Raw genomic sequence first — 14,034 nt, 5'->3', positions numbered from 1 at the left:
TTTCACTTTACGGCATTTCTTCATTTATTCAGATTTCCTAAAATAAATATATTCACCACTCACTATAAGCTAAGGATGAAAATATTTTAAGGTAACTAATGTGTATTGTATATGCATTTTTTAGGCCTAGCTCTATTGCTCACTTAATACATGATAGTGTAAACATGTTATCAGGCTTTTATATGCATTTGAAAGTAAAAAAAAAAAAGTTTCACTTTACAGCAATTTTTGCTTTACAGCAGTAGCCTGGAACCTAACCTGCTGTATAAGGAGGGCCTGCCTGTAACTTGTATTGGATCACAGTGATCGAAATAAATTAGTTTTTATTAGTTATCACTGAGTACATCCTGATGTGAGGCAGCTGTCCCTGTTTTAGCATCTGCAGTCTTATTTATTAGTGCTAAAATGATCTTCATTCATGTTCTCAAATTCCTTAATTTTCCTGAATACTCTATGTGTTAGGAGTCATGTTGTCTGGTCTTAGTTCTTAATCAAAACAATGGGAAACTTCTCCCTGTCCTTTAGTGAATTAATAAGAGTAAAATGACTTAGCACCAGTAAAATAATACACACACACTGAACACTGTCTTATAGTGAACAAGGATATTACTCGCTGCCATATGGGATACAAAAACTTTAGCAACAGTACCGGTTTTCTCAAAAGCATCAGTCAGTTATAAAAGAGCTATTTGTCAATAGAGTAATACCTTCACACAACTGCAGTCCTTGACAATTATGCTCTTTTATATTGTGCATTTGAAACAAAGGTACAATACAAACTTCCTCACAAAACAGGAAATGTTAGGTAACAAATCTAGCCTAATTTACCACACCAACCACATCACATACACTCAAATCTGGCTGCTAAAGGAGCTTGTTTACCACAGGAAAACACAGGCCAACCAGGCAGACAAGCCACTATGACATTATTCAGGGCACAAAATGTTTTGTAGATTTTTTCTATATGAAATTTATCTCCATGTAAATTTGCATTGAAACTGTCAAATGTGAATGTTTGCTCACATAAGCCAATTGAATTAAAAGAAAAATCAGATTTTACTTACTAGGAAAAGCTTTTATTTTACAATTAAAGACTACAATAAATACATCTCATTTATAGACAATGTCAAAAAGATGCAGAGTAAAAAATACGCTAAGTACAATGTCTTGGACTGCAGCACATACATGCCTAAATAATTAAAAGTGAGAAGAGCTCACTATATTATGTACGGTATTCCACATATCTGTACTGTATATGTATACATATATATAAAGAAAATTGAAATACTGACTGCTTTATATGCATAACAGAAATACTGCATGGCATCAAACAACTTCAACAAAGCAATGTAATGTGCATTACTATGTTAAGTGCTGCAGAAAATTTAACGAGAATAATTGTGGTCATACATTTCATAACATGCCCATATTTTCCCTGCAGGTTTACTTTGTCTACATCACAAATGTATGTGCATAGGAGGAGAAATATTATATCCAAGATATATCTTCATATCTTAAAATAAAAATATACATTTAGAAAGAATGATTTAAATTGAGGAAAACACCTCATTATGCTTAGCTATGACTGATAATAAAATAAACTTGTTGAATAAAGTCTTCCAGATTTCCAGAGCCATATTCTTAATTAAGCCTTTTTATTCTCCAATTAGACGGTTGACAAAGGCTTCGATCCTGGACTCCTCTTGTAGACCAACAAACTTATCCACAACTTTGCCATCCTTTACTGCAAGGACAGAAGGTACAGCCGAAACCTAAGTAGTGAAGATAAGTCGTATTAGGAATACAAAATAATAAAAATATTTAAATGCACACATTTCTACAATTTAAAAAATAAAACATTTTAAGAAAATATAGATACAGCCTCTCCTCACTAACAACAGGGTTCGGTTTCTAAGAGTAGGTCCAAAAATAAATCTACGTTCACGTGCATAGCGCTCCGAACTTTTTACTGGACCCTCGAATTTCATCATCCCTTTTCTGTATGTAAAACTATATAGTTATTCTCTATAAAATGTATTTTTTGTTAATATTTTTGTGTGTCTGGAATGGATTAATTGGATTCACATTATTTCTTAAGGGAAATATTAACAAAAAATACATTTTATAGAGAATAACTATAGTTTTACATACAGAAAGGAGATGATGAAATTCAAGGGTCCACTGTATTTTACATGCTTTTTTTTTTTTTTTTTTCAACAAGTCGGCCGTCTCCCACCGAGGCAGGGTGACCCAAAAAAGAAAGAAAATCCCCAAAAAGAAAATACTTTCATCATCATTCAACACTTTCACCACACTCGCACATTATCACTGTTTTTGCAGAGGTGCTCAGAATACAACAGTTTAGAAGCATACACATATAAAGATACACAACATATCCCTCCAAACTGCCAATATCCCAAACCCCTCCTTTAAAGTGCAGGCATTGTACTTCCCATTTCCAGGACTCAAGTCCGACTATATGAAAATAACCGGTTTCCCTGAATCCCTTTACTAAATATTACCCTGCTCACACTCCAACAGATCGTCAGGTCCCAAGTACCATTCGTCTCCATTCACTCCTATCTAACACACACACACACGCTTGCTGGAAGTCCAAGCCCCTTGCCCACAAAACCTCCTTTACCCCCTCTCTCCAACCCTTTCGAGGACGACCCCTACCCCGCCTTCCTTCCCCTATAGATTTATATGCTTTCCATGTCATTCTACTTTGATCCATTCTCTCTAAATGACCAAACCACCTCAACAACCCCTCTTCTGCCCTCTGACTAATACTTTAACTCCACACCTTTTCCTAATTTCCACACTCCGAATTTTCTGCATAATATTTACACCACACATTGCCCTTAAACAGGACATCTCCACTGCCTCCAACCGTCTCCTCGCTGTTGCATTTACCACCCAAACTTCACACCCATATAAGAGTGTTGGTACTACTATACTTTCATACATTCCCTTCTTTGCCTCCATAGATAACGTTTTTTGACTCCACATATACCTCAACGCACCACTCACCTTTTTTCCCTCATCAATTCTATGATTAACCTCATCCTTCATAAATCCATCCACCGACACGTCAACTCCCAAGTATCTGAAAACATTCACTTCTTCCATACTCCTCCTCCCCAATTTGATATCCAATTTTTCTTTATCTAAATCATTTGACACCCTCATCACCTTACTCTTTTCTATGTTCACTTTCAACTTTCTACCTTTACACACATTCCCAAACTCATCCACTAACCTTTGCAATTTTTCTTTAGAATCTCCCATAAGCACATTATCATCAGCAAAAAGTAACTGTGTCAATTCCCATTTTGAATTTGATTCATCAAAATTTAATCCCACCCCTCTCCCGAACACCCTAGCACTTACTTCCTTTACAACCCCATCTATAAATATACGTATGTAACAAAAAAAACGTAGATCTACGTTCGGAGCGCTACACACATGAACTTAGATCTACATTTGGACAGTTTAAGGGTTAAGCAAGGAGCATAATGTACTGGTAGTGGGTTTGTGTCAACCATCTTTAGTTTTTTAATGTCATCTTTGCGCCACTGATAACATTTCTGGTATATTTTTAACCCGTAAAGGGTCCAAGCAGATCTACGTTCATATGTGTAGTGCTACAAAAGTAGATCTATGTTTTTTTTTACATATTTTCAAATATAACAAAAAAAAAAAAAAGTAGATCAAAGTTTTTTTACACATTTTCAAATGTAAAAAAACAAAAAGATGATCTTTTTTTACATACATTCAAATGTTGAAAAAAACGTATATATACGTTTGGACCGTTTACAGGTTAAATGTTTATACAGTAGTGTACTGTACAGTATACTGTAACGAACAGAATAGAGGAACTCAGCTCTAATATACATTATTTAGGTTTGCATAATGGTTGGAGAGCTGGTCATAAGTCCGAGTGGTCGGTAAACAAGCACGTCGCTAAGCAACGAGAGGCTGTACTTAAATACGTATAATGTATTTTCTAGTTATTCATAGGTTTTAATCTAACAGTAACCTACAATAAATCTTAAGATTCCTTATTTGCTGTGGATGATTCTAAACAGCAACTAGATACTACATAAAGTGTTTTAATTTTATGGAAAAATTTCACCCCTCATGTAGGTGACAAACATTACTACCTTACAAGTTTCTGGTAAAGTAAAACTATAGTAGTTAGTACGTGTCTCACACTTAGTAGATAAAGACTCCATTAGTTCTTGTGCTGAATAACTGATAAGGATTAGTGCCTTAAACTGATACAAAAATATGTAATTTGTCCAGTCAATTAACTATGAAATACCTTGACTGATAGAGTCTAGCGCTTTTATTGTGAAAATAATAATAAGGTATAGTAGTGTACTGTGCTATCATAACTCTTATATTTTCTGTCTGGTTCCTTAGAACAACAACCAACAACTTCTAATGATTTTGAATGACCCAGACTAATTCAATAAAGTTGACAATTACATACTTATACAGTGGTACCTCGAATATTAGCCAAAATTCATTCCAGAAGGCTGTTCAAGTGCCATTACTGAACGAATTTGTTCCCATAAGGAATAATGTAAATTAGATTAGTCCGTTTCAGACCCCCAAAAATACACTTACAAAAGCACTTACAAAAATACACTTACATAATTGTTCGAGTTGGGAGCTGTTCGAAATTCAAGGTACCAGTGTAAATTAAAATGTAAATACCCTTGGGTTAGACAAATTCACTAAGTACAGTAGTACCTCAAGTTTCGAACTGCTCCCAACTCGACCAATTATGTAAGTGTATTATTGTAAGTGCTTTTGTAAGTGTATTTTTGGGGGTCTGAAACAGACTAATCTAATCTACATTATTCCTTGTGGGAACAAATTCGTTCGGTAACGGCACTCGAACAGCCTTCTGGAACGAAGAAAGTTCTAAACTCGGGGTACCACTGTAACTTTATGAAAGTTTTGGAGCACAGTCCATACAATAAGATTTGAAGAGCTGATTTCATCCTGTGTCAGAAATTTCCAAAATGATAGAGTGACTGAGACATGGCATTATACATTTTTAAACTCACAAATGTTGTCTACATCATGTTGTATTTTCCACCAAACTGGGTTAGTGACCTAGCCTGACTTTAATAAATTAATGCAATACAGTATAATACAGATTAGCCTTACTTCTGTGATGGTCAAGCTCGTTCCTACAGCGTTCTTGCAACAATGAATTTACTCCTCGTATATACACTATACGTATATTTATGGGCAAAGAAATTTAATTAAGTACGTATTTTGTAATGTTTTCATAGACTTGTTGTCTCACTCTGTGATGATGATATCTTTATAAATTTCACTATGTGTAGGATAGATCATAAGATGGTACTTTCCAAGTACAGTATGATTGCAACTCCAGCTCTGCTTAAACAAAATTCTTATAAAGCTCCTGTAGCTACTGAAACCTTAGTGGCATGCTTGATGAAATTCTCAGGGCTTTACTGAAGCCTCCTAGGCTGGCTGACAGATTTCATCACTTCAGATAAGTAACCAATTATGTGTGATAGAATATGACATGGAGACATGGATAGTGATATGTTGTAGCTACAATGAGAGTAAAAGGTAGATGGGATATAAGGAGAATAGAAGCATCAGGGAAGAGATAGGTGAAGGTTTATAAACTAAAAGAGGAGGCAGTTAGGGTAAGATATAAACAGCTATTGGAGGATAGATGGGCTAATGAGAGCATAGGCAATGGAGTCGAAAAGGTATGGGGTAGGTTTAAAAATGTAGTGTTAGAGTGTTCAGCAGAAGTTTGTGGTTACAGGAAAGTGGGTGCGGGAGGGAAGAGGAGCGATTGGTGGAATGATGATGAAAAGATAGTAGTAAAGGAGAAAAAGTTAGCATATGATAAGTTTTTACAAAGTAGAAGTGATGCAAGGAGGGAAGATTATATGGAGAAAAAGAGAGAGGTTAAGAGAGTGGTGAATCAATGTAAAAAGAGAGCAAATAAGAGAGTGGGTGAGATGTTATCAACAAATTTTGTTGAAAATAAGAAAAAGTTTTGGAGTGAGATTAACAAGTTAAGGAAGCCTAGAGAACAAATGGATTTGTCAGTTAAAAATAGGAGAGGAGAGTTATTAAATGGAGAGTTAGAGGTATTGGGAAGATGGAGGGAATATTTTGAGTAATTGTTAAATGTTGATGAAGATAGGGAAGCTGTGATTTCGTGTATAGGGCAAGAAGGAATAACATCTTGTAGAAGTGAGGAAGAGCCATTTGTGAGTTTGGAGGAAGTTCGTGAGGTAGTAGGTAAAATGAAAGGGGATAAGGCAGCTGGGATTGATGGGATAAAGATAGAAATGTTAAAAGCAGGTGGAGATATAGTTTTGGAGTGGTTGGTGCTATTATTTAATAAATGTATGGAAGAGGGTAAGGTACCTAGGGATTGGCAGAGAGCATGCATAGTTCCTTTGTATAAAGGCAAAGGGGACAAAAGAGAGTGCAAAAATTATAGGGGGATAAATCTGTTGAGTATACCTGGTAAAGTGTATGGTAGAGTTATTATTGAAAGAATTAAGAGTAAGACGGAGAATAGGATAGCAGATGAACAAGGAGGCTTTAGGAAAGGTAGGGGGTGTGTAGACCAGGTGTTTACAGTGAAACATATAAGTGAACAGTATTTAGATAAGGCTAAAGAGGTTTTTGTGGCACTTATGGATTTGGAAAAGGCGTATGACAGGGTGGATAGGGAGTCAATGTGGCAGATGTTGCAGGTGTATGGTGTAGGAGGTAGGTTACTGAAAGCAGTGAAAAGTTTTTACGAGGATAGTGAGGCTCAAGTTAGAGTATGTAAGAAAGAGGGAGATTATTTCCCAGTAAAAGTAGGCCTTAAACAAGGATGTGTGATGTCACCGTGGTTGTTTAATATATTTCTAGATGGGGTTGTAATTGAAGTAAATGCGAGGGTCTTGGCAAGAGGCGTGGAGTTAAAAGATAAAGAATCACACATAAAGTGGGAGTTGTCACAGTTGCTCTTTGCTGATGACACTGTGCTCTTGGGAGATTCTGAAGAGAAGTTGCAGAGGTTGGTGAATGAATTTGGTAGGGTATGCAAAAGAAGAAAATTAAAAGTGAATACAGGAAAGAGTAAGGTTATGAGGATAACAAAAAGATTAGGTGATGAAAGATTGGATATCAGATTGGAGGGAGAGAGTATGGAGGAGGTGAATGTATTCAGATATTTGGGAGTGGACGTGTCAGTGGATGGGTCTATGAAAGATGAGGTGAATCATAGAATTGATGAGGGGAAAAGGGTGAGCGGTGCACTTAGGAGTCTGTGGAGACAAAGAGCTTTGTCCTTGGAGGCAAAGAGGGGAATGTATGAGAGTACAGTTTTACCAACGCTCTTATATGGGTGTGAAGCATGGGTGATGAATGTTGCAGCGAGGAGAAGGCTGGAGGCAGTGGAGATGTCATGTCTGAGGGCAATGTGCGGTGTGAATATAATGAAGAGAATTCGTAGTTTGGAAGTTAGGAGGTGCAGGATTGCCAAAACTGTTGTCCAGAGGGCTGAGGAAGGGTTGTTGAGGTGGTTCGGACATGTATAGAGAATGGAGCGAAACAGAATGACTTCAAGAGTGTATCAGTCTGTAGTGGAAAGAAGGCGGGGTAGGGGTCGGCCTAGGAAAGGTTGGAGGGAAGGGGTAAAGGTTTTGTGTGCGAGGGGCTTGGACTTCTAGCGGGCATGCATAAGCGTGTTTGATAGGAGTGAATGGAGACAAATGGTTTTTAATACTTGACGTGCTGTTGGAGTGTGAGCAAAGTAACATTTATGAAGTGATTCAGGGAAACCGGCAGGCTGGACTTGAGTCCTGGATATGGGAAGTACAGTGCCTGCACTCTGAAGGAGGGGTGTTAATGTTGCAGTTTAAAAACTGTAGTGTAAAGCACCCTTCTGGCAAGACAGTGATGGAGTGAATGATGGTGAAAGTTTTTCTTTTTTGGGCCACCCTGCCTTGGTGGGAATCGGCCAGTGTGTTAATAATAATAAAAAAAACATGGATAGTGTCTGTTTTCAACTTTTCACTTCGTAACTATTTTATACATCAGCAGTGCTGATGTATAAAATTCTGTTCCAATACAAAAATCTGAAATCTGATTATGAAATTATCTAGAACCCTTAAAAGGAACTAATGTATAACTATTTAAAAAGAAAATGAGGTTATACACCTCAAAAACAGGCCACAAGAGCCAGACCCTATGAAAGATTAACTCACTTGTATGTATCCTATCTTTAATTAATTTTAAGCTCAAAATGATACAGGGGGCCTCTAAATAAATTATGTATAGAGATTATTATAGGTACTGTAAAACTCAAGATGAATAAGTTTACAAGATATAATATAGTGTGCCATGACAGTAGTTTTCTAGACTGTATGTTGGTGGATGAAAGGCTAGAGTAAACTTTTGGATATGCACATATTTTAGAGGAATGACTGATTTTTCAGATCACAGAATGAAAACTACAGAAAAAGCATATGAAGTATAATGAGAAGTGATTCAGTGTATAAGGAAGAAACAAAAATGAATGTGGGATATCCAGTGTTAGGGTGCACAGAAATTTGTATTTACAGTTATAGGAGGGTGGGTGTGGTGGTAAGAGAAATAACTGTGGGTTGATGTAAAGAGGGTAGTAAGGGAGAAAAAAGTCATATCAGAGGCTTTTATGATATAAAAGTGATATATGGGACACACAGTAGATGTAGAGAACAAGAGGTAAAACGAGTGGTGAGGGAGTGTAAAAGGAGAGCTATTGAAAGACAGGGCAAGTCTTTATCAGCAAATTTTGCTGAGAATTAAAGTTGGAAAATGAAAGAAGGAATAAGTCAGATGGGGAGAAAGAGGGTACAAGGAAGATGGAGAAAATGTTTTGAAGTTATTATATGTTCATGATGAAAGTGAGGCAGTAAACATGTGCTGGGGAGCAACATTATCTGGTAGGAATAAGAAGAGCTAGAGGTGATTGCGGGAAGGTAAGACAATAGGTAAATTGAAAGAAGTAAAGTAGCTAAGACAGATGAGATTAAGCTCGAGGTGAAAAGCAGGTAGGAATATAGTTTTAAATCTGATGCAAAGCAAGAGTTGTCACAGTTGCTTTTTGCCAATGATTTTTTTGTGTGTGTGGGGGGGTGAAAATCTGCAGAGTAGTGGCAAAGGTTGGTAAAGAAATTTAGGAGGGGTGTGAACATAAAAGTGAACATAAAAAAAAGGCAAGGTAGCAAGAGCAACAAATAGCTTAGGCAATGAAAAATTGGATACTGAATTTGAGAGTGGAAGTGGGTCTACAATTTAGAGTGGAAGTGGGTCTACAAAACACAGGAACCATAGAACAAACTAAGGGAAAGAGGTAGCTGATGTGCTGAGGTCAGCGACTGAAGAAAAAAGTTATTTTATAGATGCAAAAAGGGGGATGTATCAAAGTATAGTAGTATCAATACTTATGAAAGTCTGAGGCATGGGCTTTAAAAGTTGTAGCAAGGATGAAGATGGAGGCAATAGATATGAAGTATGTAAGAACTGTTGAAGTGGTTTGCACATACAAAGAGGATGGAAAGAAGGATAGGGAGACATCCCAAGACAGTTTGACAAGAGGGTAACTCATTACCAGAGAGAGTGGATTAACAACATACTGCTGATGCATCAAGTTTTGATTCCTGGAAATGGGAAGTACAATGCAGCACTCTGAAGGAGTGGCGGTGTTAATGTTGCAGTTTTATAACTGTAGTTTAAGCATGCCTCTGGCAAGACAGTGATGGAGTGAATGATGATGAGTTTTTCTTTTTCGGGCCACCCTGCCTTGGTGAGAAATGGCCAATGTGTTTAAAAAGTAATATGATTATGAAATTAGCCAAAGCTTTTAACCCTTTGACTGTTTTGGTCATATATATATACACGTCTTACGCGCCACTGTTTCGGACGTATTTATACGGGTAAATTCTAGCGGCTTCAAATCAAGCAGGAGAAAGCTGGTAGGCCCACATGTGAGAGAATGGGTTTGTGTGGTCAGTGTGCACCACAAAAAAAATCCTGCAGCACACATTGCACAATGAGAAAAAAAAACTGACCGTTTTTTTGGATTAAAACGCCGACTTTGAGGTGTATTTTCATATAGTATTTATTGTTGTATTCTCGTTTCCATGGTCTCAAGTGATAAAATGGAAAACATATTACAGAAATAGGGATGATTTTGATTACTTTCATGATGAAAACGACCTTGAAATTGAGTTCAATTTTTACCAATGTTCAGGAGTAAGCAGATCACACCACACGTCCAATACACGTCAACTGGGGAGTCCAATGTTCTTTCACCAGTGCACTGATATTATTTATACCATTTTTACAATAATGCATTAGTCTGCATAACAGTAAATTTTGTAATTTTTGTATGAATAAAAAATCAAAATAGAAAGCAATAGTAATATATAAGAGGGGCCTAAAAACGTGACTAATGAACAGAGGATATGTTATTTTAGTGCCAAGAATGTCTACATTGTTTATTCTGGACCCTATTTTGAAATTGGCATCTTCTTTAATTTGCATGAAATTGGCCAAATTGCCAATTTCTGACCACTTTATTGGGTAGTTCAAATCGGTAAATGGGCAGTTTCTTGTACTCAACTGATAGAAAAAATGGAGTTCTAAAGAAATAGCTATGAGTTTGGTCAACTGGAACAATGGAATTGGCCAAAAACAGGGCTCAAAGTCGGCGAAATCGCCGATGCGTACATGTCGGTGGACTGCTAACTTCACGGGAGCGTAATTCCATGAGTTTTCGACCAAATTTTGTACTTTTGGTGTCAATACCATCGGGAAAAGATTCTCTATCATTTGATAAGAAAACATTTTTTGGGACTTAAGGCATCCTCCGGCGGCATCCCGGCCGAAAACACCCCAATGTCTCTTGGCGCCATCGCCATCTAAGAGGGACTCGAGAGCTTCATTCAAATTCACCAAAAATTTTCTAAAAATTTTGCGACATAGAATGACAGTTTCAGAAAGGGGCTTGCAACAGTGAAAGGGTTAAAAGGAACTAATGTGTAACAATGATTTTGCATTTAGACGTGTATAGAATGTCAGATCAGAATAAGAAAAACAAGAATTTGATATGCTGTTGGAAGGTGAGCAATAGGTAACATTTCTGAAAGGATTTGGGGAATCTGGTTAGCCAGACTACAGTCCTGGAGGTGGGAAGTGCAGTACCTGCAATCTGAACGATAAGTTGGGATGATGTTGCACAGAGGCTCATTTGAATTGTGATATATGAACACTATTGAACAAGTTATGGTGAATGTGTTTTCTTCTTTGGGGTCACACTGCCAATGTGGTAGAAAAAGAATTTTTCTTTTTACACAGATCTATTTAACAGACTAAGAGCTGCTATCCTACCTCAGCTCATTTCTAAGTCCAGCCCCTTCTAAGGTATACTACCACCCCCCTGGGATGCAACCCACAACAGTTGACTAACACCCAGGTATCTACTTACTGCTAAGTGAACAGGGAAACAGGTTTAAAGAAACATGCATAACATTTCCACCCATGGCAGGGATCAAACTGTGGACACACAGTATGTTAGTCCACAGTATGTTAGCTGAGTGCACTATTAATGAGCAATAAAACACTCATTCCAAATTGTACCATTAAATTATACTCACCCCGTAATCAAGTGCAAGATCTGAAACATCGTCAATATCAACTTTAGCAAGGTGAACTTTATCCCCCTTGCCTCCAATGATAGTCTCTAGACGTGGGCCAAGTAGTTTACAGGGTCCACACCATCTGTAAGAGAGATTACCAAATAAAACAGTTCTTGCCAATACAGAAACACAGAGACAATGTACAGAAAATTAATAAACATTTTTCTTTTAAAATAAATATCTACAGAAATACTGTACATACTTTATCAGTACAATATTGTATATATTTATAAAAAAATTAATATAGCAAACTATCACATATCATATACTACTTGCACACACACACAGTCATTGAATCACTTCTATTAATTATACGATTTCTTTAAGTAAACTAGTAAATATATAGTTGGATATTTTTATTTCTAAAATATTTTGCTTGAACACCTGGCTTCTTCAGCAGAATGCAGAGGTGACATTTAAACTAACGATAGTGGAAGAAGTGGAGAGGCAAGTTTGAGGTGTTCAATCCCTTAGTCAGGATAGATAAATGTACAGCAGAGGCAAGAGAATAGTGACATACTGGAGCCAGAGGTAAGGTGTGGTAATGGAGAAGCCATCACAGGAGGAGGGATTCACTAATGGAGGTACGTAAAACAAATAATTGTTTAAGAAAGGTTTTTTTTTAGAAATCATCTGCTGTGCAGGCAAAACGTTTTGGCAATAAATGTATCCGAGTGTTGCACATGCATCTTATTCATCAAATTGTCAGTATGGTATACCATTATATTAATGATACTTGTTGATATGAAAGGGATACTGGTATTTTTTCTTCACAAAGTGGTAGGTCAACAGAGTGAATTACAAGAGGATGTTGTAAGTTTATTTGCATACAAGTACACATAATACAATTATCATACACAGTGTAAATTATTCAGGATAACCCCCTAAAAAAGTAAGACAAAGTGACATTTCCATTGGGATCCTTGTAAGTGCTTCAACCATTGGAAATTTTTAAAAATTATATTGTGAACAAAGTACTGAAGACGGGACACCATGAGCACAGCTCTGCCCCTTTACCTACAGATAGGTAATTATAAACAGGTACCATAATTACTGATCCAATGATATTAGTACAGTAAATGCACCACCAACTGCCTAAGAAAATCAGATACACCACCTTTCTTTTTTTCATAAAATTTGTCACTGAATTAAGCATACTTATAAAGTTTAAATAATTATGGGAATAACTAATGAATTTATGATTATACGTATTTACAAATTATGAGAGTACAGTATTAGGATGATTATATTTACAATTTGAGTATTATTATTATAACCATGGGGAAGCGCTAAGCCCGTAGGATTGTACAGCGCCTGTGGAGAGGGGAATGGAAGGTATTTAGGCTTAATTCAGGGAATTGGAGCACAGATCCAATTTCCTAGATCAAGAGCCCCTCACCAGCGTCAAGGAACCTCCCTTGAGGGGGAAATTGAGTATCAGGATGATTATATATGCAAATTCAGTGAATATTAAGATGATTATATTTACAAATTAAGCGAGTATTAGGGAGGGAGTGAACTTTGGCCTCAGTTAAGATAAGCTATTAAGTGTCTAGCAAAGACAAAAATGTGGCATGAGTGTGTAGATAAGATGTTATCTTACTGAGCGTGGAAGTCGACCACCACTGGGGTGGAAGACTTGAGAACTCTGTCAGTAAAATCTTCTTCGTCTTGGACATTAAAGAGTGCTCGTACTGCTGGCGAGGTGCTCACCCCTCGAGCACATGTACTACATGTTGTACTGCTGCTCTCCAGCACTCTCTTGCTGCTATATGAGGCCAAGCGCCTTATACTGCAGCTAAACATGGCTAAAGATAAGCTAGAGAATATTGCTGTTGGAAAAACCTTCACTGATCAACCTTGACTCTGCCTTGACAGGCTCGCTGCTGCTTCTCATACGCCACACTGCGCTACTTTCCCACCTATATTTATTTAGTGTGTTTTAACGCTTTGTGTGTGATTATTTATCAGATAAATTAATTATATTAGATATTATAATTTATATATGAGTTTTAAGTATTTTTATGAAAGGTTGCAAGGTGTTTTGTGGTTATTCTCATCGTTCTTGAATGTAAAAGGCTTCGTCTGCTGGTGCTCCTGAGGGATGAGAACGAGGCACGACACAGCTGATTTGCATGAAAGCATTATTAATTAATATTTTATCCCTTTATTCCTTTCCACTTTAATATTTAGTCACTTGGTATGCAAAATGGGATATTATTTCTCGAGAAAAATATTCTTTAACACTCTCTACCTCTAGAAGCATCGATTTTAACTAAAC

General features: G+C 36.9%; 1 protein-coding gene across 1 annotated transcript; it reads right to left on the bottom strand.

The window, feature by feature from the left end:
* Nucleotides 1–1,054: 1,054 nt before the first annotated feature.
* On the bottom strand, nucleotides 1,055–13,667 carry LOC128693023 (thioredoxin, mitochondrial). Its single transcript, XM_053782487.2, has 3 exons — nucleotides 13,357–13,667; nucleotides 11,712–11,835; nucleotides 1,055–1,772 (listed from the first exon to the last, which is right to left on the bottom strand). Exons 1-3 carry the CDS (start codon nucleotides 13,557–13,559, stop codon nucleotides 1,656–1,658), a joined length of 444 nt encoding a protein of 147 aa, XP_053638462.1. The 5' UTR covers nucleotides 13,560–13,667; the 3' UTR covers nucleotides 1,055–1,655.
* Nucleotides 13,668–14,034: the final 367 nt, after the last annotated feature.

Source organism: Cherax quadricarinatus, chromosome 38, assembly GCF_038502225.1.
Source record: "Cherax quadricarinatus isolate ZL_2023a chromosome 38, ASM3850222v1, whole genome shotgun sequence".
NCBI classification, from domain to species: Eukaryota; Metazoa; Arthropoda; class Malacostraca; order Decapoda; family Parastacidae; genus Cherax; species Cherax quadricarinatus.
This window is presented reverse-complemented; position numbering and strand designations above follow the sequence as displayed.

Excerpts from the sequence above, each read along its gene's own strand:
- LOC128693023 (XM_053782487.2), bottom strand. The coding sequence starts at position 13,559 with ATGTTTAGCTGCAGTATAAGGCGCTTGGCCTCATATAGCAGCAAGAGA. Across the intron at positions 11,836-13,356 it reads GTGGTCGACTTCCACGCTCA|ATGGTGTGGACCCTGTAAAC; the intron begins GTAAGATAACAT and ends TCTCTCTTACAG. Across the intron at positions 1,773-11,711 it reads ATCTTGCACTTGATTACGGG|GTTTCGGCTGTACCTTCTGT; the intron begins GTGAGTATAATT and ends TTCACTACTTAG.